This window comes from Centroberyx affinis, unplaced genomic scaffold (genome assembly GCF_046629955.1).
Source record: "Centroberyx affinis isolate AG114_WGS23_722 - 3 ecotype Tasmania unplaced genomic scaffold, CSIRO-AGI_Caff_v1 ptg005091l_1, whole genome shotgun sequence".
NCBI classification, from domain to species: domain Eukaryota; kingdom Metazoa; phylum Chordata; class Actinopteri; order Beryciformes; family Berycidae; genus Centroberyx; species Centroberyx affinis.
This window is the reverse complement of record NW_027282520.1, coordinates 558,095-585,208: the sequence shown is the minus strand read 5'-3', so window position 1 is coordinate 585,208 and position 27,114 is coordinate 558,095. Positions and strand designations below refer to the sequence as shown.

The 27,114-nt window shown below is 37.4% G+C and overlaps 1 protein-coding gene across 1 annotated transcript; it reads left to right on the top strand.

Moving 5' to 3' along the window:
- The first annotated feature begins 1,451 nt into the window (after positions 1–1,451).
- LOC139666694 (macrophage mannose receptor 1-like) lies at positions 1,452–27,114 on the top strand. Its single transcript, XM_071546005.1, has 32 exons — positions 1,452–1,577; positions 2,000–2,356; positions 3,608–3,778; positions 4,253–4,408; positions 4,885–4,995; positions 7,148–7,282; positions 7,413–7,592; positions 8,629–8,783; positions 10,570–10,683; positions 11,912–12,027; positions 12,183–12,331; positions 12,424–12,623; positions 12,871–12,986; positions 13,176–13,248; positions 13,392–13,545; positions 14,532–14,570; positions 14,879–15,042; positions 15,199–15,260; positions 17,379–17,479; positions 17,631–17,773; positions 19,713–19,815; positions 20,371–20,495; positions 20,632–20,670; positions 21,508–21,558; positions 22,949–23,048; positions 23,548–23,780; positions 24,277–24,439; positions 24,758–24,925; positions 25,013–25,129; positions 25,650–25,805; positions 25,983–26,012; positions 26,152–27,114. Exons 1-32 carry the CDS (start codon positions 1,475–1,477, stop codon positions 26,394–26,396), a joined length of 4,329 nt encoding a protein of 1,442 aa, XP_071402106.1. The 5' UTR covers positions 1,452–1,474; the 3' UTR covers positions 26,397–27,114.

Sequence of the window (27,114 nt, the reverse complement as noted above, 5' to 3'; positions counted from 1 at the left end):
ATAAAGCTCATGGAATGATGGGAGCAAAAGGTCTGACCCTGAGACAATAAGAAAACACCCCAGGAAATCCTACAAAATAAATGACAAATTTACATTATGGCATGTCGATTTTGTAGTTATATCTCTGATAGAATGTATAACTGTAAAAATGATATAGTTTGACAATTTGTTATCATCACCAGATACTCACATTTCAAACATACATTTCAAACAGACTGAGGCTTTAAAGGATGACGCTGGTGTTTTTTTGTTTTTTTTTAAAGTCAGCCTATTGTGGTTATTACCAAATCAAATTCAAATGGGAACAAATTCTTCATTACGCCGGGGACTATTTTTGGTGCTACGGAACTACTTTCCTGAGATCAAAAACGTGTGTTTACGGTCGGCTTATTAAGTTGCTTGAGGAAAAAGTCAGTTTTTTTAATACAATGGAGTTCTGTGGCTATTGAGACAAATAATTTTGTTATTTTCATAGGATTTGTTGATGGTAAGAAAATCATTAAAAAACACCATCGTTATCTTATAATAAATATATTATAATTATTATATATAAAGCTTGACCTAAATAGACCTAGAGAAGTCCCAGCAATTGCTTACAGGGCCTTAAAAAGCATAAAGTCAGCATTGCGTTGTCATCACTGTCTAATGTTGCACAATATTTTAACCAGTAAAACTACATTGAGAAATGAAATTCATAAGAATTTCAGTGGACAAAACTATGATGTTCTCTCGAACCCATGTGAGTCATGTGTGATTTTGACTACTACAGTTTTCACATGGTGCTTTTGCACCATGTGAAAGCACAATCAGGTTGGTAATGTTAATTATAAATCCAATAATATGAATTCAATTAATGAATATAAATATGAATGGGAATATGAATATCAATTAATTGATATCCAGGAAAACTAGCAGTTACTTTTGTGGTAACTAATGGGGATTTTAGTAAACATTCAAAACCATCCAAAAGGAAAAAAAAATAAAATCAGAGAAATCTTTCATTTGTATCATTGGCATCTGCTTCTTCTTGCTCTTTAATGAATCAAGAATCAGAATTTATAGAATGTATATGGCTTATCTGTCTTCAGCTCTGAGGTCATTGGGTAAATCTCTTCTTGTAATTTCCACTGAAGAGGCCACTTACTGGAGCATGATACTAACACTTCCTCTTTCCCAGAGTCTGTGTTAGTGTGTATGCAGTATGCAATGGCATACTCCATACTTTTACTGTAACAGCCACATGCGCAAATACTGTATCAGCATTTGGTTAACTGAAAAGTGAGGATGTGTAATTTGCCACTCCCTATTCATCAGAAGAAAAAACGTTGAAATGTGTCAATCTCAACCGTCCTGCTCATTCATTTAAAAAAAATAATAATAATTACGCAACAGGATGTGTCAATGCTATTAAGAGTACCTCCTTTTCGTGATCATTAACACAACTCATAAGTCCTCTGATAGCAATGCATCAACAATGTCTGCTGGTGTAAGACATTTCAGAAGAATGCTAACCATGAGGATTAGTGTTGCAGCTTTTGTGCTCCTCATCCAAACATCTCAGTGTTTGGCTTCAGATGGTACAGTATCAGAAGCTTTAATTTAAAGCCTTTTTGTGTGACTTGAAGAGTCTACTGTGCACATTATATCTTACACTGTACGTGTGAGGCCGTTTGTCCTTGTACTATGTGGGTCAATATGTATTGTGAACTCTGTATGTTGCCACCAATGTTATCTGGATGATTTCCTGTACATTTGTTGTACTTGAAGATTGATGTGATTCTGATTCTAATTTTATTTGATGGAAGTCAGGAGTTTATTTGCTTATTACATTTCAGTTCAGCCTTTGAATTATTACTGTGACTGATATCTCATCTTTATAATGCTTTGAAAAAAAAAGCAGAGCAGAGAGGAACCTGTTGAAGAGAGACAAGCACTAGAAATTTGTATTTTACAATAAAGTCTCTTTATAGTGTTTTTTTTTACCAATCTTTCTCCGCAGATTCACCATTCTCACTCATTAACAAGGCCACTGGTTTTTGTTTGGTGAAAAAATCAACCCACTGCTATGATGTGCGCTGGACAACTGGTGACCGACTTTTGGTTCGTTGGCTCAACAAATGCCTGGGAGTCCAGGGGAACAGTGTGGGAAGTGAAATAAGCCTCTACGATTGTGACGAAAACAGCAACCTGCAAAAGTGGGAATGCAAGAATGAAACACTTCTTGCCCTCAAAGGCGAAGAGCTTTACATAGACTTCAAAGCAGAAGACTCAATAGTTCTCTCCAAAGAAGTAGGGCCAAACAGCCACATCACAATTTCAGGAACATCCAGTGGAGCTTGCACAAGAACATACAGAGGTACAGTATGAAACACTTTGGTGTTTTGGACAACTTCCATTCTCCATAGTAGCTATTAACCCAGTTCATAGACTAAAGACTACTGGAAGACTGAAGAAGACAATGCAGGCAGGGATTCTTTAGGATGAGTATTTTAGGTAATTCTAGGTTATCTTTCTGCAAGACTAGAGGTTTTCCTAATATTTCTCAAGATTGTTATTTTATGACTTGAGTTTTGTATGTTTTTTTTGTTGAGTTGCTGGGTTTTTAGTTCTAGTTATAGAAAATCTCTATAAATGTCCTCTGTGCCATATCAAGCAGTGCGATTCAAGGACATTACATTATTATATCACATATTCCCTTGATCTTGAGAACTCATACCTCGAAATTCATAAAATGGAAAAATAGAATAACAATTAAGTCCTCCTTTGATGATAGGAAATTTCAGTAATGCTTTATTTTCTGGGTCTGCAATTTCCTAATAAAATTAAATTCCCATTAAATTATGTAGCAGTTACACAGAAAATGGAAGCAGTCAGTTTGATGAAGCTGATAGGATACTGTACATTTCTGTAATTACTGTAAATAATTTCATGGAAAGAACTGCAAAACTATAAACTATTTATGGAAAAATTAGAGGCAGAGGTCAATTTGGTAAACTAAGTCATTATACATAATATGCTACATAGGAAGTTACCGGAAAAGTTTGGGAAACTCCCTGAAAGGATAATTCAGATTATTTTCAACCATGAACGCTCTACAGTGAAGTAAGTGGTTTTAAACACAAACAATCGTCATGACGGCGAAAACTAGGAAAATAAGGCCCAGGCTGAAAACAACCGGAATTATCCTTTAATGAAACAAACAGCTTGGACTCAATAATGTGGAGCCTGATTAAGTTGTGCCGGGAGCATTCCTTTAAACTGACTCGAGTGATATTGATATTGCTTGGTCATGTCACTCCCACTGATGGGCAGGCTGGTAACCAACTGCTACTGATTGCACTGGTATTTAAACCACGTAACCATAAAATGTAATAGTAGATCTTCAGTTGAATTATAAGAATTGTAATTCAAAATGGTATATCCTTCCTCACTAGACCCTGTGTGTGTGTCTGGAAATCAGTGGTGTGGAAAAGATAGAACAAATGTATTTAACAACACATATTTTGAGTAGAGTGTCTTATTCTTAAAAAAGGTTAATCGGTGCAGTTAAAGATGTTCTCACACCAAGTGTCTCTTTTTTTGTTTGCTTGTTTTTATTCCATTTTAGAACTTTACACCATTGAAGGAAATGCAGCTGGCAGGCCTTGCATGTTTCCCTTCCTGTACAAAGACAAGTGGTATCAAGACTGCACCACTTTTGACTCCTCAGTAAAGCGTTCATGGTGTGCAGTTGAAACAAAATATGATCATGAACTCTGGGGCTACTGCCCTACTAATTGTGAGTATTGTCTATGGAAATTATAACTATACATTCATCACACAACAGTATGTGGAAAGCATATTTACACTGCATGCATTAGCTTGTGTACATTATTTGGAAATAAGTAGGATAGTATAGGTAGTTTATTGTCCTAGAGAGGAAATTCTTTACACAGTCAGGTGCAGTGAATAAGACAATATAAGACAACATTCCATACAGAGACCACAGAAATACAAACAAATTACAAACAAACAAGTAGGTGAGTAATGAAAACATTTGTGACTCATGAGCCAATATCAAGTTTTTTGTGTCTTCAGGCAGTTTCATTTTGTTTCAAAGTACCTATTAGACAATGCATGATTTTGATGCTGCACCTACCACTAGTTTTAGATTTAGTCCTCTTTGACACTTAATTCAAAGTAAGGAGGTATACAGGGGCCATTTTAGGTGAGAGAAATTCATCAAAGGTTTTGATGCATCTACTTTTCCCAGCCAAAGAACACTGGAAGAAAAATGTTGTAACAGGAGCATATTACCAGATCAACACACAATCAGCTCTGAGTTGGCCTCAAGCTCAGACCAGCTGCAAACAGCAAGGTGCCTCCCTGCTCAGTATCACCGATCCCAATGAGCAGGCTTACATCACAGGTACAGTGCCCCCCTGTGGATATCTGCTTGTAGTGATAAAGTGAATACATCACATTGTATACTCTGATAAATTAACAGCTTGTATTGATAAGCTGAGACGGCATTTAAAGTGTTAATTTCTATTTTGGAGCGGTGTGTCCATTTTGGAAAAACAATTAATTCAATATTTCTCAAACATCTACATGATCCTGTCAGTAAAAGTCCAGTTATTTTATCAACATAAGTTAGCTACTCTTTCTTAAAACATGTCATAATTTATTTTGATTTTATTATTATTATTGCACCATATACATTGCTTGTATTAATAAATTGAATGTGTGCTTGGATACTATTGTGTTATGACAATGATCAGACAGGATATTATGGTTTGTGCTTTACTAACAACCACTTAAATGGTATGGAGGGAAAGATTCATTACTTTGTCATTTTCCTTCATCTTTCCTCTTTCAACCACACACATACACACACACTCACAGCACTATTGGGTACAGAGCACTATCGACTTTGGATTGGGCTGGTCTTGGACCAGGAGCACGGCTGGCAGTGGACTAATGGGAAGCCCTTCCGGTATCTAAGATGGGACTCTGGTAAGTTTTCTCTCCAATACAACACTTTGTTGTTCTGTTGTGCTATGATGCATTTCACTGCACGATTATCACAAAAATTATAATTGCCCATTAATTCCCTTGATATTGTAATTGCGATTATAATTCCGATTAATAGAATTGCAATTAAATACCTATTTTGTGTTGCCAACTAGGGCTGCAACTAACAATTATTTTCATTGTCAATTAATCTGTCGATTATTTTCTCGATTAATCCATTAGTTGTTTGGTCGATAAAATGTCAGAAAATGGTGAAAAATGTTTCCCAAAGCCCAAGATGACGTCCTCAAATGTCTTGTGTTGTCCACAACCCAAAGATATTCAGTTTACTGTCATAGAGGAGTAAAGGAACCAGAAAATATTCACATTTAAGAAGCTGGAATCAGAGAATTATGACTTACTTTTCTTAAAAAAGTACTCAAAACGATTAATCGATTATGAAAATAGTTGGCGATTAATTTAATAGTTGACAACTAATCGATTAATCGATTAATCGTTGCAGCTCTATTGCCAACTGCATATGCTGTATTCTGTATAAACAACCAAATCAAATCCAGTGTTTCCCACAGGTTTTCTGGTGGTGGTGGTGGTTGTTGATGGGGTGGGGTGGGGTGGGGGGGGTTCATTTCAATAGGATTAATTACCTGTCCTTCCCTACAGTGCCAGCAGCGTGTTCAGTGGAATCCAGTGGCAAACCAGCAGTATGCCAGTCTCTGTACTGCGACCATGTTAACTTTCTGAGTGTTGAGCAGTTTGACACATTTCCAATTACCGTTTAAAAATCCTGTTCTAACACATGTGAGTTTGGAGTAAATTGTGGAATTTTAAGTTTCACTTTCGTTTTCACAACAGGCGACTGAGTGCAATGCTGCTGGTCTGTGCATTGCCAAATGACAGACATGACATGATGCGCACATTAGGCGCATTGGAGATTTAGATACATTTTTATACATTGACCAACTTTTGGTTTGTGGCGGCTGTGTCAATATTGTAGCGGTGCGTCACTGAAATTACTTGCACATCAATAAATCAACATAAATATGTTTTCAACTTCACATTGCTTCTCTTAGCAGCATCATAAAACAAAACTCATATTCAACTTCTTATTCAAACTTCTTTTTCTCAAAATGTTTTGGAGGCTACTGCAAACAGAGGAGAAATTCACACTTCTTAAAAGATGCTCATGCAGGTTCAGCAGCACGGCTCAGGATTGGTCATATAATATGAAAGCCTGTGATTCGTCAGTGCACTCAAGGACCTCAACCGATACGTCTGTGATTGGTTAAAATGCTCATTTGCTGTTTAGGCAGTGGTTTAGAGCACTACGAAAAACTTGATTTTGACAAAGGGGGAGTAGCCTATTAAGTGGAATGCCGTAATCGCTACTTTTCACAACGGCCATATTCGTAATCTCAATTAATATACGATTAATTGTGCAGCCTTTTGTTGCTCCGTTGTTGTGCTATGTTGCATTTCACCACTATGCCGATGGCACTAAGCGATACCTTCGATTAAAACATGTTGATCCAAATAACAATTGCGTCCACAATATCAAGTGCTCGATGTATCAGAACTTTTTACAACTTAATGATAGCAAATCCACAATAACTTAATTTTTAACCAACCCCAGATTACCGACCGGGCACTTCTGATTGTCTGGACTCAAGACCAAAGCGGAGAGAAAGTTGTCATGTTGCCCTCCTGCTGTTATTCAAAACTGGCCATCAAAATCAATTGGATGATTTGCACATTTCATATTAAACAACATGAGGTGTGATTACACCTGTTTCATGTGAAATTGAAATTGAGATTTTAGAGATGTGACGCTATCATACAGTGTAGCAGCAAGGCTGTGGCTGTAGTTCTCTTGTACAAGTATCTTTACACTTTACACAGATACTGAGTGACTTCTCTGTAGTGATTACAGAACCCACTATGGGCCACTTACAGGCCCGTCACCCACGTGAAATTGTGGAAACCCCTACTCTTGGTTTTCAAATCTCTGAATGGTTTAACAATCTGTCCTCTTGAATTAGTAATCTGTTCCCTCAAATTAATAATCAGTGTCAGTGTCAATCATTGGGCAGCAGTCCTCATAAGTCATTAGTCCTCATAAGTCCTCATCTTTTTTTAGGACATCCACTTCCTGATCCGGGACAGAACTGTGCAGTTGTTGATTCCAGTGTACAGTACTACTGGCAAAGTTCATCCTGCTCCAAGAAGTTGGGGTACATCTGCTACAAAGGAGCCGTGCCGCCTCCTGTTCAAGGTACAGAAAAAGATCTATTCTATTCTAGAATCAGTCCTCCTATTTACTATGTCATTGAATTGTTTCTTGGTATAACACTTTCACATATTATGATATCATTCAGTCCCTGTTTCTCTGTTATTTTTACCAGTTGAGACCGGATTTTGTTCAGACCCTTGGATCCCCTACAATGGCCACTGCTTCCGTCTTCAGCGTCCAGATCAGAAAACATGGACTGATGCTCAGACTGAATGCCGTAAAGAAGGAGGAGACCTGGCGAGCATCCACAATGTGGAGGACCAAAGCTTTGTCATCTCTCAACTTGGATACGGTACATGAAGAAACAGATCAAAATAAGTTATTAGGTTTATTCAAATATATACAGGTCAGTATAGAAGCAGTAGGGTGATAGAAAATATTGAATCATTTAGGTTAAATTGAGGTCATTACATGAATAGTAAATTTAGTCAAAATTCAGATAAATGTAAAGGTAACATATAATTAGATCTATGACTGTAGGCAAATGACAATTTACTTCATAAAATTTACTATATTGAAGTTGGCATATTTGCCATGAAATTAGCCTCTTATGAAAGCCACTAATCTGCAAGTGACAACCCCCTACCAAAGCTACGCAGATTAGCCTTCTATTGCCCTATATTTCGTACACACACAAACAAACAGGTAGCTAAAATCATACATCATAACTGTATTGTATCTCCCTAATTTTTGTGTTACAATCCTTATCAATATTATTAAGTTGCAAACATATCCATAGTGCTAGGCTTAATGAACTTTTCCGACTTGATATGATTACAGCCTCAATTGGTAGGGTGGTCTTTCTTTCTTTCTCATCTCATTTGTCAAATTTCTAAAGTTTTTCTTTTACAAGTAAATAAATAAGTGTTTTTTTTTTTTTTTAACTGTACTATGTTTCCTTGGCTTTATTCATAGCACCCTATTGTGGCCTTAATGTGACTTTAGTGATAAATTTACAGTGGCCTGTATTTGACACAAACGATTATCAGCTATAACAATGGTAAATTATCGGCCTGGAAAGATGAAGCTTGGGGTTGTTATTTGTGTTTGTTGTAAAAATAATAGTAATAGCTATATAAAAAAATAAAACAAAGTCACATTTTCACAATAGGGGTGAGTAAGCTCGCTATTAGAGCGGAGATCCAACCGAAATGTCTAGTGAAGAGTAAATATAACACAGTGCAAAATACGGTAATAATAACACTACTTTGTCATTGTCATTTGTCAGCGTGTGCAAATGTCTGTGATTCACTATTCACATATTAACAGATGTGCAGATGGCGCTGGTTTACAGTACAAGGTGCATTTTCTTCTCTCTGTGTCTGCAGCAACCAGTGATGAGCTGTGGATTGGACTGAATGACAGGAAGACAGAGGGGCTGTTTGACTGGGGTGACCACTCTACAGTCACATTCACCAGCTGGGAGTTTGGGAACCCTAATGTCTCCACTGACCAAGGGGACTGTGTTCTCATCAGGGGAGCGGTAGGGAGCATATATAGCCTATTTGTATATATCTGCTCACATCATACACCCACTGGTAGGGAACGTGATAGCTAGCACAGGTTGAATTAATTCCTGAAAAAAATCCTCATTCATTTGAGAAAAACTAACCTTTTTGCTAAACTAAACTATAGCTTTCGCTGCAAATAACTACAATCAAAAAGACAAATAGTGAAATTGAATCATTGTCATGTTTAATTCAGTGTACATATGTTTATATGAATATGGGGTAAGCGTAACAATTAAGCCCACTAAATCTACATTTGACACTTTTTCATATACACAGCCTTGATGGAAGAATAATCTCTTATCTACCATTTAAGCTTGCATTTTGTTCCTATTTGCTTCAGAAGAGCAATTTAGTTGCAAGAATATGTGAAAAGTCTGGTCTGGGCTTAATGGGTACAGGTGTAGTATTTAAAGCTACACCAAGTGATTTTTTCTGACCACTGGAGGGTGACAGAAACCGCAACCCAGTTTATAAACACACACAGCAAAGCTACTGGGCGACGGCAGCCCTTAAGGACAAACCGTGCATAAAGGCTAATGGCTAAAATAAACGTACCTTTGGAGAAATATCGCCGGTTACCAGTCTCGCTTTGCCAGATTTTTCTCCTGCTGAAGGTTACATGTCTCACAATGACAAGTGAGGAGGTAGGTAGCAAGTTTACTAGTTGTAAACGTTTACTCGCTCGCTTCATTGATTCGCCATTATTCAGGCCGAATTTGACAACAAGCTTTAGGAAAGAGGTGGCCGTTTGTTTATATCATTACGTCTCACGGAAATCTCTACGTAGCACACGTTAGTTTTAGGATTGGTTACTGGGTCTGAAATAGCTTATGGCAGGTTTAAGAGCAAATTTGGTCAACTTAAGTTGTTCCAAATAAGCCCATTCCATCATGCTACAAAATGTATTAATTATAAAAAAAATCTTTTTTAAAAATGAATAAATAAAAACATCCAATTGATGGTAGAGGTTTTTACGGAGCCCCTAAAGTCCCGGAAGGTGATATTTTTTTATCTTGTGCGCACAAGATAAAAAAAAAATATCACCTTTCGGGACTTTGGGGGCTCCGTATAACTTGTGCGCACAAGATAATAACTTGTTCCCACAAGATAAATATCTTGTGCGCACAAGTAGCTATACAGATCACGTATGTGGTCTGGAGAAACCTTTCCATTTACACACGGCCAACTTGCGGCCACAATGCATCTCAAGCAATCAGATTTTAATTCGCACCCAATGCATCTTGGTTGCATTTACACCTAGATTTTTATTTTTATGTTGATAAGTGTGATAGGATTGCTTTCCGATCACTCAAGATTCATTTTAATGTTGGGTTTAAGTTGGGTAAAAAGGTACATTTCTTTCCCTGATGTGCCGCAACATTGTTCTTCCCTCGCTCCCTCAAAGACTTTCTGTCCAATACAAACTTTTTTGCTTGTCATTGTACCGTTGTACCAGACAGCATGTGAGGACATGAACTGTATTTCTTAGCAATTTTGTCATCTTTACATCTGAAATAAGCACTTAAACATTTGCAAATGAAACCTGTTCATTGTCCTTGTTTGGCACTATGGATGTTATCATGACTATGTGTTGTGGCTTTAGTGCTAAATTGTATTGTTTTTATTGTGGTTTTACTGATGTTGTGTTACTTGCTGTATGTTTTTTTTAAATCCCTGGCTACAGACAATTCCTTTAGGGAACAATAAACAATAATGGTTGTACATGTACATGCGTTTTACTGTACTTTCCTCTTGCAGAATGGGAATTGGGTTGACCATGAGTGTAAGGAGAAACATGGCTTCATCTGTATGAAGAGCAGTGCCTCCAAACCCTCTGGAGATGAACTGGACCTGAATATAGGTTGCAAGCCTGTGAGTGAATATTTGTTTGTTTGTTTGTTTGTTTATTTGTTTGTGGAAAAAGTAGCAACACCTGCATCTGGTTTATCATGGTGTTTACCTAAAATCCATGTTTACCTTTTATCTTGAAATGCTATTGGATCAATATTTGATTCACAAAATCACTAATTGTCACTATCACATATGGAGCTATGCACTTAGATTAATTTTAGTGTGTCCACAACTACAAAGTGGTGCCTGCTCTTGCAAAAATCCTAACATTATGCATTTTCACAATTTTTTTCTCAAACAAACCGTGGTACTGCATTGACATTAGGTGACTAAAGGCTGTTGACAAAGAGATTACAATTTTAAATGGTCATTACAGCTACAATCCACCATTTGTGCTTGAATTGTGCTCATGTGCACCCTCTTGCAGCTGTGCAAGAGATGTATGCGAATTTTGATCTGGTGCTGGGAACGGTCTTGCACAAGTTTCTTTTCTGTGCGCCCTTTCTTAGTTGTAGGTGGAGAATCAGTAGATCCGTCTCCACTCTATGCCACCATGGTATCCTGCCCCCACCCTTACTTACTCACATGGAGGCGATACTGTTGCACTTTGTCCCACGACCCTCTCCAACACAGTGTTTACAAAACGAGCACACAAGTGGGCCGATGCAATGGTGATGGGGGCGTAATCCCATGAATTGTGGATTGTACCTTTGAGTAATCTAGAATCTTCATCAACCTCTATTGGCGACAAGTGAAATTGCAACAACATTGACAGAATTTACCTCCTACACAAGTCTCTAGTACAGCCCTAAACCACCTCTCCCGTCCCTTTGTGGCCTGTAATTGACACAAACGATAAAGACACAACTTCAAAATGGAGAAAAGTAAGGTGGCTAATTAGAGCAGTGATCCAGTAGATGTCTAGCGAAGAGGTAATATATATGCAACTGTCCTCAATAGCTGAGCAGTTGAAAATGCAAGTAAGTGGGGGGAGATTGAGAGTGTCTTGAAATCCCAATGGGTGAAGAGACCAGGCGACAAAGTGAGCTTTGAAAACCAGAAACGTCATCACCGGGTGAAGTGATCAACAACCCTATCAATCCCCTGCAGATATATTGTGGTCAATTTGTGGTATAGGGCAGTAAAAGTTTTAGGCCTATTTATTGCTGCTTTGAAAAATGGATACTCTGTGATATTGAATGATGGACACCTCGTATCGATCTTGTTGTTGTATTTTCCTGTACTCCAGGGTTGGAAAAGGCATGGCTCCTACTGTTATTTCGTAGGGTCAGAGACAAAGACATTTGATGAAGCTAAAGATGAATGCAAGAGCTCAGACTCTTACTTGGCTGATATTTCAAATGGGTAAGAAAACCTATTTTTGCTCCATTTTTGAGCAATAGACTCTCAGACGTTCAATGGTATTAGGATTTAGTGAGATTTGAAAACATTGTGAATACACTGTTATTACATAATTCAATGTGACCAGAAATCCCATTAACTTCTCTAAATATTTCCAGAGTGGATAATGCATTCCTTGTCAGCTTGGTGGGGATGAGACCAGAGAAGTACTTCTGGCTTGGGCTCTCAAACCAGAAAAACATTTATGATTTTGTGTGGACCAACACAAACTCAGTGAAATTTACTCATTGGAATGCTGAAATGCCAGGTATGAAGAAATTTGAAAATCCGTTTGTAATATATTGTAGAAACGAAAGCTTCACAATTAATATTTTCCAATTGTTCCCTCCACAATGCAAGGCAACCAACACGGTTGTGTTGCCATGACAACTGGGATTTTTGCTGGACTGTGGGATGTGTTGCCCTGCACCAATAAGGAGAAATACATCTGCAAACACCTGGCAGAGGGGGCAGTTTTAACCCCTGTCCCACTAACTGTTGCCCCTCCCAGGTGTGCCGACGGCTGGCAATTTACGGAATCAAGGAAATACTGCTATAAGGTACAGCCACAAGAAATAAAGGTTGAACTCAGCTGAACACTGTTGAAATATACCCACCTACAAAAAATATGTCTACATGCTTGTGCTATTGGTCAATCATAGCGAGATCATTCTCCTCACTTCAAAAACTGTTACCTTTTTAAACATAATCATGATCATAATTATGATGAATGGAATAACAAGTACCAAGAACTTGTCCTCTATTCCATTTATTAATTGGGGCTGCACCTCTTCGTTTGTGTTCCAGTTCTTTACAGGATCACGTTCATTTAAGAAGACTTGGTATGAGGCCAGGGACTACTGCAGGGCCATTGGAGGAGATCTGCTCAGCATCCACAGTGCTGCTGAGCTAAAAGTGGGAGGGTATGATCTGTTTAATAAGGACATAAAGGAACTACACAAACGTTATAATGCCCATGCGTATAAAAAACATGAACAAACACACACTGTTCATTGGACAACAGACACAGACATCATGTATTTACCCCCCCTCCCATTGTTTTGAATTAAGGTTGAATAATCGCCTCATTTATCTGATTTTGCACACTGTAGCTATGGAAGAGCCTGGATTGGCCTTAGTGCCCCTGATCCAATCACCGGTTATGTATGGAGCGATGGATCCCCAGTGAGTTACCTTTTTTTAATTTTTTTTTTTATGTTACACAGTTGCATCATATATTCTTAGTTTGTTTATCAAAGTCTAATTATAAATAGACAATAAAACCTTGAGTAACTGTTCTTTTTGTTGTTCTTTGTTTGTGTTCATAGCTAAATTTCCAGCATTGGGAGGGTGGAGAGCCAAACAATAAAAATAATGTGGAATCTTGTGTTGAATTCCAAACATCTTACTGGCAGTATTCTGGTTCTTGGAATGATGCACAGTGTGAGAAATACAATGACTGGCTGTGTCAGATCCGTGCAGGTACAGTTGAGAAAATGTGAACTGAATCCATATCCTTTGTCTTGTTTGGGCATCACAGGTTCAAGAAATAGTGAAGGCATACTGCTAATGTCTAATTATTTTGTAAGCTTTATTTATCCAGGGAAAGTTGACCGAGTATTCATGCTCTTTTTCAACACTGCCTTGCATCACATTCATAGAGCTAGACTATACACTGTATATTCACACTTCCAAGCTGCCCACTACAAGCACAGTATTCTACTGATGGCCACTGCACAGCTCAACGGGAGCAATGTGGAATTAAGTGCTTTGGTCAAGGGCACCTCAACACTGATTGTTCAGGGAGATAATGTTATTTGCTTTCCACACCCAAGTTTCCAGCCAGTGTGGAGATATGAACCAGTGGCTAAGGCTGTTTCTCAAACCTCTTGGCTACAGAAGCCACAAATTATGTAATAACGTGACACTTTATTGATCTGGGGAGGTACATTTTATTTTCCCTGTTCTTCACACACGGAGGTCTACAGAACAGCATCCCTGGAGCTAGTATGTGTCTGGTTCAAGGACATTTCAGCAGGGTGAATGCTTTCCAATAGGGGCCTCAAACCTGGATCCTAGACTTTTCTTACTCACTACATCATCCTGAGATTATCCTTGTACTGTGGACTTGTGCAGTTCACAAGGTAAAACATGGTACTAATACTCGCACTACCCCAGGTAGAGCATGGCACTAGCACTGCACAAGGTAGAACATGGCATTAGCACTGCCAGGATTTGGGATTTTATTCACACTAAGACATCTCAATTTCAGACGTAATTATTAGGTATTTGAGATTAGCACAGTATAATTGCAGTCAGTTTGAGTCTTCCAAATACATATACATTTACCACAAAAAACAAAAACTCATGAAGAAAGGCTCAGCCCCAGCTCACAGTATGGGTTGCTGTGCTTGCTTTCAACTGACTTTTGTTCTGAGAGTAACTGTCTTTTTCCTCTGCTGTTACAGGAGTGACTCCAAAGCCATCTCCAAATGACACGGTCACTGGTGAGTTGCCATTCTATGACCACATTGATATAAACACATTGGTGCTAGTGGGGATCACACCTGCGAAAAAACACTAAAAGATAATCTGATACTAATCTAAAATTCTTCATTTTGAATATATATCAACAGATCATGACAAGGTGTCAGACATAAAAAATATTACATAAATACATACATTTGTGGGTTATGTATGGGACACATTTTTTTTATTCTTTGTCCCACAAAGAATACACGCTAATATATTAAAGAAAATATATGAAAAAGATATATGCAGTAGATATGTACGCTAACCTCTAAAATCTTTGCAGAGCATAATGTCACTGCAGACGGATGGCTTCAATGGGGAGGAAATCAGTATTATATTAATAGGATACTAATGGCCATGGAGGAGGCTCGTCACTTCTGTCAACAGAGGCATGGCGACTTGGTAGTTATCAACAGTGAAGCTGAAAATGTCTTTTTATGGAAACAGGTAGGCAGTGACATTTAAGGTACATTACTTGTATTGCTGAATAGTCATGACATTCAAATTCAGCATATATAATTCACTGTCATAAAATATAAGTACTGTAGGTCTCAGTGTGTGTGTGTGTTCTGTGTGTGTGTGTGTGTGTGTGTGTGTGTGTAGATATCCAGAAGCTACGGTTATTATTACATAGGTCTGACAGTGGATCTTGATGGAACATATGGGTGAGTATGAATTAAATGCAAATGTATGACAACTTGAAATGTATAGTGCCTTCTGAAAGACTTCAACCCCCTTGACCTTTTTCATATTTTGTGGTGTTACAGCTTTAATTCAAAATGGCTTACATTAGGATTTTTGTCAGACACACAATAACCCATAATTTCAAAGTGTTTTTAATCACAATTTTTTTTTTTACCAAGTTTGTAAAAATGTCCTAGTATTCAACCCCGTTGTAGTGACACTCCAAATGGAGTCAAGGTGCATATTCCATATTCCATTGAATGTCCTTGAGATATCTCTACAATTTGATTAGAGTCTTCCTCTGGCCGATCAACTTGACTTGATTTAGGATGAAACCCATATGTCTATAAGGTCCCACAGATGACCATGCATGTCAGAGCAGAAACTCTACCATTAAGTCCAAGAAACTATCTGTAGAATTCAAAGACAGAATCATGAGGAAGCATAGGCTAGATCTGGAGAACGGTAGAAAACAAGTTCTAAAAAGTTGAGAGTTCACAAGAGCACAGTAGGCTTCATCATAAGGAAATGGAACAAGTACAGATGCTGCACAGTCCCATGCAGTATCAACTGTTGCTGTATTTTAAGTTACTACAGTCCTGGAATAATCAGGATAACCACATCATTAACCCAATATACTACCAAGAAGAATAGATCCACTCTACTATATTGCTATGCTCCGGTAGGTTAGCCAAAGCTTACACAAATTAGTCAGATTGCAACACCGGTTGAACAAGCAATACTCAATGTGAAGTAAGAGAGTGCCGTTCGGTGTTAAGATAAGATCAATCTTTATTATCCATTACACAGTGTGTGACAAGGAAAATTTTCTTTGGCACTTCAGCAGCATAAAAAAAAATATATGTATGAAAACATCAAGTATAAAAACATCAACACAGACAAATCACACAATATTAAACACGTGTCCGTTTGAGAGCAGTAATGGGAGGGGGAAGCCTATTTAAAGAGTAAATAAACCCCAAACTCAAATCCGCATATAGCCTGACATCTAAAAACATGCTACTGAAATTGCCGTTTGCTATTGGTTTATCTTTGGTACCAGGTGATGTCACCACCTGTTGTACTCTATATAAGGTGACATCACTTGCCACCAAAGATAAGCCAATAGCAGATGGCAATTTCAGTTGCATGCTTTTTACCATCAGATGTCACACTTGACAGATTTGTATCTGGGGTTTACGCTTGAGACCCCTACTTTTTTGTGTATTTTTATTTTTCCATTGCTATTTGGAACTAGTAGCACCTGATGACTATGGAAACTAAGCAACATCTTTGAAGAGTAAGTAGTTTGTGAAAAAAATTATGTCCTCATATGAGGACAACAGGTTTACGTTGTAGCATTAAATGTCACATTTTAATATTACCTTCTATTGCATAGCACAAGAAAGTCACCAATATGCATAAAATTCTTTATTTCAATGTATTAACCTTGCAGTGCAAAAACAGAAACAACAAATAAAAACAATGTAGACTAATTTTATTGCATGCAAAACTACTGTTCTATCTATATTTACAACCAAAACACTTTCAAAGTGTTACTCTCAGCCCATTTTGGCCCAGTTCTCTCTGACTTCTCCACACTCTCTGGATGAATTTCATGGGAATGTAGTCCCACTGTCCTCACATGAGTACTGCGTGATTAATGGTGTTCTGGCTCAAAAGTATCACAAAAAAATGTCAAATTAGCATGCCATACCAAACTACAAATGCTGTTAATTGTAAATAAACACATTTTAACATCAAAATTTATGCAGGTTTTTTTTATCTTGTCTACTTTTGTTTGCGCTGCACCAGTAGAATGAGTTTCATATGATCTACGCCATCTTGTTTACAACCTCTTCTACAGAAGGTGCTATTGATACCACTAGATGGCAGCAAAAACTGTCCTCATTTGAGTACAATAGGACAGAAATGATGTATAAGGCACAGCGAAGCCAAAATCCAAGGTCCTCATATGAGGACGCAGAGTCGCAGGAGGTTAAGCCTTCTGTATGCTTGAGTTTGACTTAATAAGCTGCTTAAAGATTTTCAGTGTCTGTTTGTTCAAATTTTAACTGATTTGCCTGTGTTGCACAAAGGTGGATGGATGATTCTCCATTGGCGTTTCAAAGGTGGGATGAAAATCAACCTGATTTCAAGAACAATGATGAGCATTGTGCCGTCATGACTTACTCTATGGGTGAGCAAACTAAAGACTGATTCATCTTCACTGTCAAACATGCATGTAATAAAAATTAACAAAGCACTATCGTTGGATTTGATGTTACATTAAATAAATGTACATTGTATTTGCTGAAATGTTGAACATAATATCTTCAATGTGTTCACAGGGTTCTGGCATAATCCTAATTGCGGGTCGGAGCACCATTCCATTTGTAAACGAGGTGGTTCACCGCCTGTCAACACCACTGTAGCCCCCACAGTGCCTCCTAAAGGTGGCTGCCCAGACAGATGGTCAAAATTTGACTCCAAGGTCAGAGGTCACAGTTAATTTTCATTTTAAGATGTCATCTTTTGTGAAATTAATGTATCAAGCTTTCAGTCTTTTTTGTCATGTGAGATTGGGATCTGGTAACTTTACAAGGACAATGGGCCTTGTTTATCAATGTATTTCCGCCTAAAATAATATGAACAAAAATCTTGTGCTGCATTCATCAAACTTTCAGAAGCATTTGTTTTCAATCATATTCACGTGCGTTGATGTTGACGAATCCCAATCACTTGTAAATGGCAAGAGTATTTACGGGACATTAATTATGATGAATTAACATAATATCATCGCGTCAGAAATGGCATATAAACTAAAGGAGAACACCCACAAACATTCCGGGTAGGCATGGGATGATATGAAAATTTCATGTCACGATTATCCTGGCCAAAATAATTGCGATTCACGATATTATCCCAATAATCATCAAAATATGCTGAAAACTCTTAAAATGGCACTAAAACATACTGGAATCACTTCACGTTACATTTTGTTAAGAAACAAATATTTTTATTGCATCATAGGACACATATCTATTTTTGGTGAACATCCTTTTTAGTGAAAAACAAACAAGGACAGATTCAGACTCTTGCCAACACCCAGCAGGTAATCACAATGAGAGAAAAAAATTCATTAATAAAAAGAATCTACCTATCAACCTGATATCCAAGCTTTCAATTAGTTATGTGTTGTAAATACACAGTAAATGAATAACTTGTTTTGAGGATATTCACGCTCATGTGAGGATATTCACGATTATCCCGATAATGGAAATTCACCAAGATAAAATTACCTTGAGTGTTTTTATCGCGATAAAAGATAAAAATCTTATATCCTCCCATCCCTAATTCCGGGCCAAAATGGCATTACGGCCATATGGACGGAGATCATGGAGCAGGTGAACGCAGTTATATCCTCACAGAGAACCGTGCAAGAAGTGAAAAGAAAGTGGTTTGATTTAAAACTGTTCACTAAAAAGCGCTGCCAACCATGGTAAGGCCAGGGGGGCGAGGCGAGAGAGTAACTGCTGGTGGGCTCTGCTACACCGATGGCATCAGTGCTATTATTGCAGATGTGTTGGTCTCTGGAATTGATTCAGATAGGGACAGCGAGATCATGCCCAGTGCTGATATAGTATTATTCACCGGCCGACAGGCTCAAGTGAACAGACCTCGTCAGACAGTAGGAAAAAATCACTCCCTTGCTTCTCTGTTTCCTCTGAGTTCAGATTATTTGAGACTTTGCAGCATTTTAGATCCTCAACAGTCTCTAATTCCAGAGTAAATCAAGACTAAGAGTCTATCAGCCCCGCGTCAGTGAATTTTGTTGAAGCGTCTCTGCCAGGAATCAAACTCAGGTCTCCCGCTTGAAAGTCTGCTGTCTAACTCCCTGCAGGCCACGTGACCCATAAAGTGGTGAACAGAGCGACTGACCTAGTGACCAACCGAGTGACCGACAATACCATCCATAGTGCCCCTGCTGTCGCGGGGCTAATAACATTGATCAGTCATTAATTGTAATCGAACAAATTCATTTTAGTTTCATTAAAATATTGCTTCATGCCTTTATGCTATGTAATAATTTGAGAAAAAGTAAGTGTATGTTCAAAGCAACCCATTTACCCTCCAGTTTCATTAATAAAAGTGAGAGATTTGAGGTCAAATACAAGTTTACACAGTTTATACGAGTTTACACATGCTTTACACATGCTCTGAGTTAGGTGTAAATTTTGTTTGGACGTACACACAATTCAGACGTACGAAAACTTTGATAAATCTTGATTTTCATGTGTAAATGTGGATATGAAGGATTTATGAACAAATCAGTTTGGAAATCTGTTGGTAAATGGGGTCCAATGTTTGGGTGGATGTGATTGGTATATTTTTCAGCAGTTCAAAATCAACATATCATTTCTTACCTATAGTGTTACCTCATCAGTAGCCAGAAGGACACATGGGATGGAGCAAGGACACAATGCAAAGAAATGAGCGGAAATTTAGTCTCTATTCTCTCACGTCGTGTGCAAGGTTTGTTGTATTTGTATAGTACAATTTTGCGTGAAATGTTTTTGCATGTGAATAGCACCTCTTTTAAAAAAGAGGGTTCTGTGAGGGTTCCTTTTCCAAAAGAAACCTTTTGCTCTGCTATTTTCTCATGGAGTCAGAATCGGAAAGATTGATTTTTAGAGTGAATGGTTTTGAAATGCTCAAGGTCAATACTTTGTTGATACATAATGCCAGTGATAGTGAAGTCCTTCCAGGACTAAGCTATGATAAATTAGAATCATTGACTTTTTTATTAAAATGAGTCACTGGATAATGGATGGTTACTTGGCTCTGAAGTATAAACAAATGCCCATTCAGGAAGTGTTTTCAGTTTTTTTGTTGTGCAGGTAGAACCCATATATGGGTTTCTGTTAAGAATCTCTGAAAAGGGGTTCTACATTGCAAGGGTATAAGAACACACCAAAAACCCTTGAACATACAACACGATTCTAGCCTTCATTTAATCACAACTGGTTAAAAAATACATACAAAAATGTCTGGTGAACCTTGCATCACCATTCTATTTTAAATTTTCAGTGTTTTTAACCAGTCAAATGGCTGAGGCTTCTACAGACCTATGGATTGGTATGAGAAGTGTAAATGGTCAAGAATTTTACTGGACTGATGGGCGACCAAGGAAATACACCAACTGGGACTATGCTGTAAGTAAACACAAACAGTGTCTATTCAGTATTGTGATGAGAAAGTGAGTTGAATGCAGCACAGTTGTTTATAATGTCAAGTTTTTATTTTTACTTTTAGTGTATTGTTGCTCTGAACACTGATTCTCCATTGTAGGGTCCTCGCTTCCGTTCAAGAATTTCAAGAAGGCATCGGGTAACATGTTCAAACTTGATTTTCAAGTGGAATACCACTGCATTTAGTTACTGTCAAGACCTAGAAGACCAAACAACATTTGTCAACATGAAGTCTATGCCCAAACTATAAACCAGAGAGCACAAACTCTAAATTGTGATGTTATACTGATAAAAACAGACTTTACACAGGTTTTGGTACAGGTTAGTTACTCTTTAAAAAATCTCTAAGAAAGTCTAAAACACCTAAAAAGTGAAAAATTTTACTTAAGTTGAGTTGTCTAACCCGGACTGGCAGGTTAACTATTACGCTAATAATAATCACAATAATATCAACAATATTGTGTCAATTGTCCAGTTACACATTTGTAATTGGGAGATTAAAACAATCTTATTTGGTATCTTCAACTACACTAGGCTAGTTAGTTAGCAAATCAAGAATGTGGAACATGCTTTGTAGTAATGTTGTAAAATGTTGTGTAGCGGTGCTGCCTCAATGACTGCTAACATTAAATACTGACAATCACAACACGTAACTATAACATGGTGAGTCTGTAAGTCTGAAATGGGGAATGGAAATAATACAATTATGACCATTGAATGTAGCCAGACTCTCATAATTGGATTGCACTGAATAGTATAAGTGATGAATTGTATTGGACTGAGCAGTGGCCAAGGTGATACATCAACTGGGGCTATGCTGTAAGACAGAATCTATATTAAGTAATAATAGGTTTTGTGATGAGGAATTGAGTTGTATGCAGCACTATTGTTTATAATATCAAGTTTTGGCATTTTTTTCTTTTTGTGTATTGTTGATTAAAAAAAAAAAATCAGACATTTTGATTCTCCATTGTAGATGGATTTCTACGATTCATTCCACTACGGTTATTATCGAAGATCGAATAAGGTAAGATGTTCAAACTTGATTTTATAGTGGAATACTAAACCATACCGTAACCCTTGTCATGACTTACACCTTGGCCTTGAACAGACCAAACAGCATTTATCCACATGAAGAACTCTCTCACCAAGCTATAACCCAGAGATGTGATGTCATACTGATGTTCCAGCTAGCCAAATGACAGCATGATGTTGTGAAAATGTAGCCAGACAACCAAAGATTCAGCATAGCAATGTAACCACTCCATGTCTGGTAAAACTGGAAAAGCCAAAAAAAAAAAAAATACACAAATTTCACTGCACACTTAATTTTAAAAAATACCGTTGCAAGGCATCCGAAGTGTTGCCTTTTTTGGGAAAATTACTTCCACCAGAAGGTATGAGCTATGAATATAACGTCCACCAATTGGTACTTTATTTGTAAAGAAATGTTGAAACATAGTCAAAAACAAAGGCTTTTGCAAGTTACTTAATATGTTAGAGCCCAAGTGTGTCATCCCAAGTTGACAGCATTTCAGCGAGAAATGCATACCTACGCTCTACAAAGAGGTGAAAACAGAAATCCAAGAAGAATTAAAGAAAGCGTAGTGAGTTGCCATTACGACATGTCAAACAGAAGCTTATGTGAAAATAATTGAAACTAAAGTCTGAAGAGGTTATGTTGCTAATGTGTTCACTGAACATGCACCGTGGACAGTGAATGTGAGATTGAACGCGTTCTGTACACTGCACAAATTTTATATTCAATTCAACTTTATTTATATAGCACTTTAGACACAACACAGTTGATCCAAAGTGCTTTACAACACACACAGAGGAAAAAACAAAACAAAAGAAGAACAAACACAATAATAGAGGAGAAAAATCAGAGTGATGATAAATAATAATAATAATAATAATAACAGTAAAGGCACATGGTCACACAGAGCCCAAAGTGGCAACAGAGACTTAAGGGGGAATACCCGAGGTAGTTAAGCCAAGTTAGGCACAGTTAAAAGCTAGTGAGTAGAAGTGTGTTTTAAGATGACTCTTGAAGATCTCAATAGTGGGGGAGAATCGGATGGTGGGAGGAAGAGAATTCCAAAGTTTAGGGGCAGCAATAGAGAATATTCAAATTAGTTAATGTTGTTACACAAGTTTATATAACAAAAGTTTTATATCCCAATTGGTTTTATATAACAGTAGTATTATCAGGCCCAAACCACAACATCATGATCCCTCTAAATCACTTTTTTTTCTTCATTTTTTCTACAGAGAATAAATGTAAATCAAAACAGAATAAACTGCCCTATGAGAGATATGCTGTATTCTTAGCCAGAAAATGCATCATGATCCCTCCAAAATTACCTTGGATTCTGTGAGTTTGCCATTTCCCTAACTGTTCCTTTTCTATATAGCAGTGTGTTGTGATGAGCAGCAGTCCTGCCCGTGGGATTGGGAAATGGATATCAAAGTCCTGTGATGAGACCAATAGATATGTTTGTCTTCAAAATCTTGGTGAGCTCATCGTCTGCCCTCTTTTTCTACATCCTCCTCTGGTCTAGAAATTATTGTAGTAGAGAAGAAAGAAATAATATTGTCCTCAAGTATTTCTTACATTAGGAATTTGCTGAAGTTTGGTTTATTAACAAGGAAGTCAGTGAGGTTTAGCACCAGCCAAGACGTACTGGAGCAGATTTATATGAGTTTGATGGAAAGCATCATCACATTCAACCCTTACAGGGATGACTAATCCCAAGAGTTTTGCCTACGGAGTTAATGACTGAATTTTCATTTTGGGCTGTATTATTATTACTGTGTCATTTGCTATTCAAACAGTACACTCCCTGAATAACGTTGAATTTGGTGAATGGATGATTTTATTCTTCTCAACAAAATGGAAATGAAAACATAACTACTTAGTGTATATAAACTGTGATGATGCCACAGTGCCCCTGACATTAAGTTGAATGTAAAAACTAAAAGCGCTTCCACTCTAATTTCTTGCCTTCAACAGACCCGGCTAAACCAGCCACAACAGAATCAACAACGCCTGACAGCTATGTCAAGCTGGCTAATGACTCCATTAAGATTGTGACTCAAAATATGACCTGGAATGAAGCCAAGAAGCATTGTGAAGCTGATGGTGCTAAACTGGCTAGCCTGCGAAATCAGTGGGCACAGGCCTATGTTGAGCTGCAGGCCATGAAAGTCCAGGCTCCTCTGTGGATTGGACTGAACAAAGCAGAGGTACAGGGCAGGAAGTATCTCACAATAGCACAGAAAACTAACCTCTATAAATGGTGCTAAACTCATAACGGCTACATTGACTAACTTCAGGGATGAAGTTTTTTCAGAAGTGTTTTTTTTTATATTGTACATATAATTGTTATATACTTTAAAATTATTTATAAATAATGTATTGATATTATCCACAAGAACCAACCATTACAAGACAAGTCATTCCACAAACATTTTATTAGGGTTGGAGAGTGACCGATTGCCTTTAATCACTGTAGGAATCACAGAAATTACAGATTCTTTTGAAAAAGATATGTGATTACATGTTAAATTAATAAAAATTATTAAATTATTTAAATTACAGTGAGACAGTGAAACAGTGAATTTGAATAATTCTTTCATTTAATGGCTTATTCAATAAATGTTTGAGGCAAGGTAACCAAAAAGTTAATCAGGCAGTTTGTACTCTGTAATTGAATGTATTTTGATCCATCCTTGCTTTCAGACTGGTGGTTATTTCAGGTATATTGATGGATGGCACATGAGCCTTTTCAATTGGGATGCAGGTGAACCAAGTAACCGATCTTGTGTGTACCTGGATGTGGATGGAAAATGGAAGACTGCTTTCTGCAATCGGACCATGAACAGTGCTTGTATGAAGTCTACAGGTATGTTGAGTAGAAATATAATTCATGTCAGTATAAGTCATGTATAATTCAGTCATATTAAATGCCAACATCATTCAAGTTTAAGTGATTATAAATGGCAAAATATATATTTTTGTAACACTGTCGTTTCTAAATTATAGGCAAATTGTTGTTTAATACATATTATATGAATTCTAGGTTTTCATGATGTGGCATAATTTGCTTATTATACAACTATGATCTAGGATCACTGTGTCAAAACGGTTCATTGCATTGGATTTCAAAGCAGGAAAAGATGGAATTAGTGGATCCCAAATCTTACATATATTTCTCCCACAGATGTGCCACCAACAGAGTCAACCCAGTTCCCTGGAGTTTGCCCTGAAGAGGGGCATATAGAGTACAGAGGTCAGCCTTTTGCCTGGCTACCATTTAAGGGTCATTGTTATGTCTTCATCACAGAGGAAGTTCAGTGGGCAGATGCAGCTTCTAACTGTGTCAGACATGGTAAGGCTTTTTTCTGTGGATGGTCCAATATTGAAGTTTAAAGCAGTAAACTGTTTCATTAAAAACGGACTATTTTGTGCTGCGAAGGTGGAAACCTAGCCAGTATTGAGGATCCCTCTGAGCAAGACTTCATTAAAAGCAATGTGAAGATCTTTGAAGACAGCCACAACTCTTTCTGGATCGGCCTGTTTAAAACTCACAAAGGTACAGTTACACTCTCTGCTCTTTCATGAAAAGAAAAAAATCAGCTACAAATTGTGAACAGTAAATGAAGAAAATGTCATTTTCAAACTACAGCATTGAAGCATACAATATACAATTCATACTGCTGAATTATTTATTGATGTATTCCTGTTGAATAAAGACATTAGACAGCAAGAAAAGCTACACTTGGTGAACAACAAATGGAGAAAATGTATACATTTCAGGTTATATTGGACAAAATGTAATAGTTTTAAAATTATATCCTTTATTGTTCAACAAGTGTAGTTTTTTTTTGTTTGGTTTACTTCTTGATTTAAATACCTTGGGAGAACTGCAAGGTTGTGAAAGTTTTTGTTTCCTTCCACACTTTAATAAAAGACATACATTATTAAATGAGCAAAAGTACTCTTTTAACCGAGAACAGACAACAAATTATGTAAAACATAGCTACATAAGGATATTAAATGGTGGTTCAAAGAGTATCAAAGACAAAATGTACAGACTTTCTATTTGTCCCCAGGGAAGTGGTTGTGGTTGGACAAAACAGTCATGGACTATACTAACTGGGGTCCAGATGAGCCTGATGACGACAGTTATGGAAAGGTTCAGTCCTCGGATGGGACATGGAGGACAGGCCACAGTTGGCGTAGGGCGTACATCTGTAAAACACCCAAAGGTGAGACCATCAGACCACTACAGATTGAATTTGTGATCTTGTTGTTACAACGGGAATGTATAGCGGGTGTAATGATGTAATGATCATCAATTAATGGAAATTAATTTGTTGTGGAAACTTCTATACTTTATGAAAGGTTTGTTACCTTATCACATTTCCCCTCTTCTTTCCTATCAGTGATACTGCCAAAGCCATCACCAACACCTAGTAAGTTACATCTCTTCAACTCCTGTACTTGTCAAATATCAATACAATATTTTAGTCATCAAAACCCACATGAATTTGTTTAAATTTTGTGTTTCTAATTCCTATGACTGATCATCATCTACTTACTGAATCTGTGCAGCACATCCAATATTGGATCTCCGTCACCCTGGCCACATAAGTTTGGCAGTTATGCTGGCCATTACTGTCATTGCCATACTGGCAGCCATTGCATTCTTCCTGTACAAGAAGTCTGGTCGTCCCTTACCCATTTTTGACAACCCTCTCTACTTCGACGGTGAGCGGTCCCAGCCTGACGTGGTGGACACCAGTAAACTGATAGAGAATGCAGAGGAAGAGAATCCTGAGCCTATTTTAATTCTGTGATGTAAAAACTAGCAGAATCTAATGGGACATACACTGTATCGTTGGTGTTCTCTTATTTTTAAATGCAGTTATTTAACAATTCGTCATGAAGCCTGAGGAGATTTAATGGTGTTGGCTATGTCTGGCCTCATGGAATAAAACAATTTAGGCTCTAGGATGTCTCATTGGGAAGGATCAGTATTTGAAATAATATGGAATAGTATAGAATTGTATTGGGTTTTTTTATGTGTATTTTATAATTGCTATACATTGTTTATTGTATAATTGAAATTTGTAGATTTGACATTGCCTGTCAGTGGTTACTAAACATTAAACCAGATAATAAACATATGTTGTTCCTACATATTTTAACATACAAGACAGTATTTAGCATAAAACATATAACATTACATTACTGTAGGTTTATACATGGGACACACTCCACGTGAAGCCTTGGCTTCAAATAGTAAAAATGATATCACAGTCTAGCAACAAAGTCACTAACTTGGAAAAAGGTTCTTCTTCCTCTTCTTCTCATTACACTGCATAATGTAAAATGACAATAACAGGCCTATATGCATGAAAAAAAGTGCCCAAAGCAACATACCCACAGCAAAAGGCTACAATGCAAGAATAAAATACATGGATGTAAACCAGGGTACTTTTTTTTTTTTTTGTGTTTGCTTGCTTGCTTTGTTGCATTGTCTTGGTCTTGTTGTCAATACTCTAACTTTGGAAA

Coding starts and splice junctions, on each gene's coding strand:
- LOC139666694 (XM_071546005.1), top strand. CDS start 1,475: ATGTCTGCTGGTGTAAGACATTTCAGAAGAATGCTAACCATGAGGATT. Junction 13,546..14,531: donor GCTGTGTCAGATCCGTGCAG/GTACAGTTGAGA, acceptor CTGCTGTTACAG/GAGTGACTCCAAAGCCATCT. Junction 15,043..15,198: donor ATGTCTTTTTATGGAAACAG/GTAGGCAGTGAC, acceptor GTGTGTGTGTAG/ATATCCAGAAGCTACGGTTA.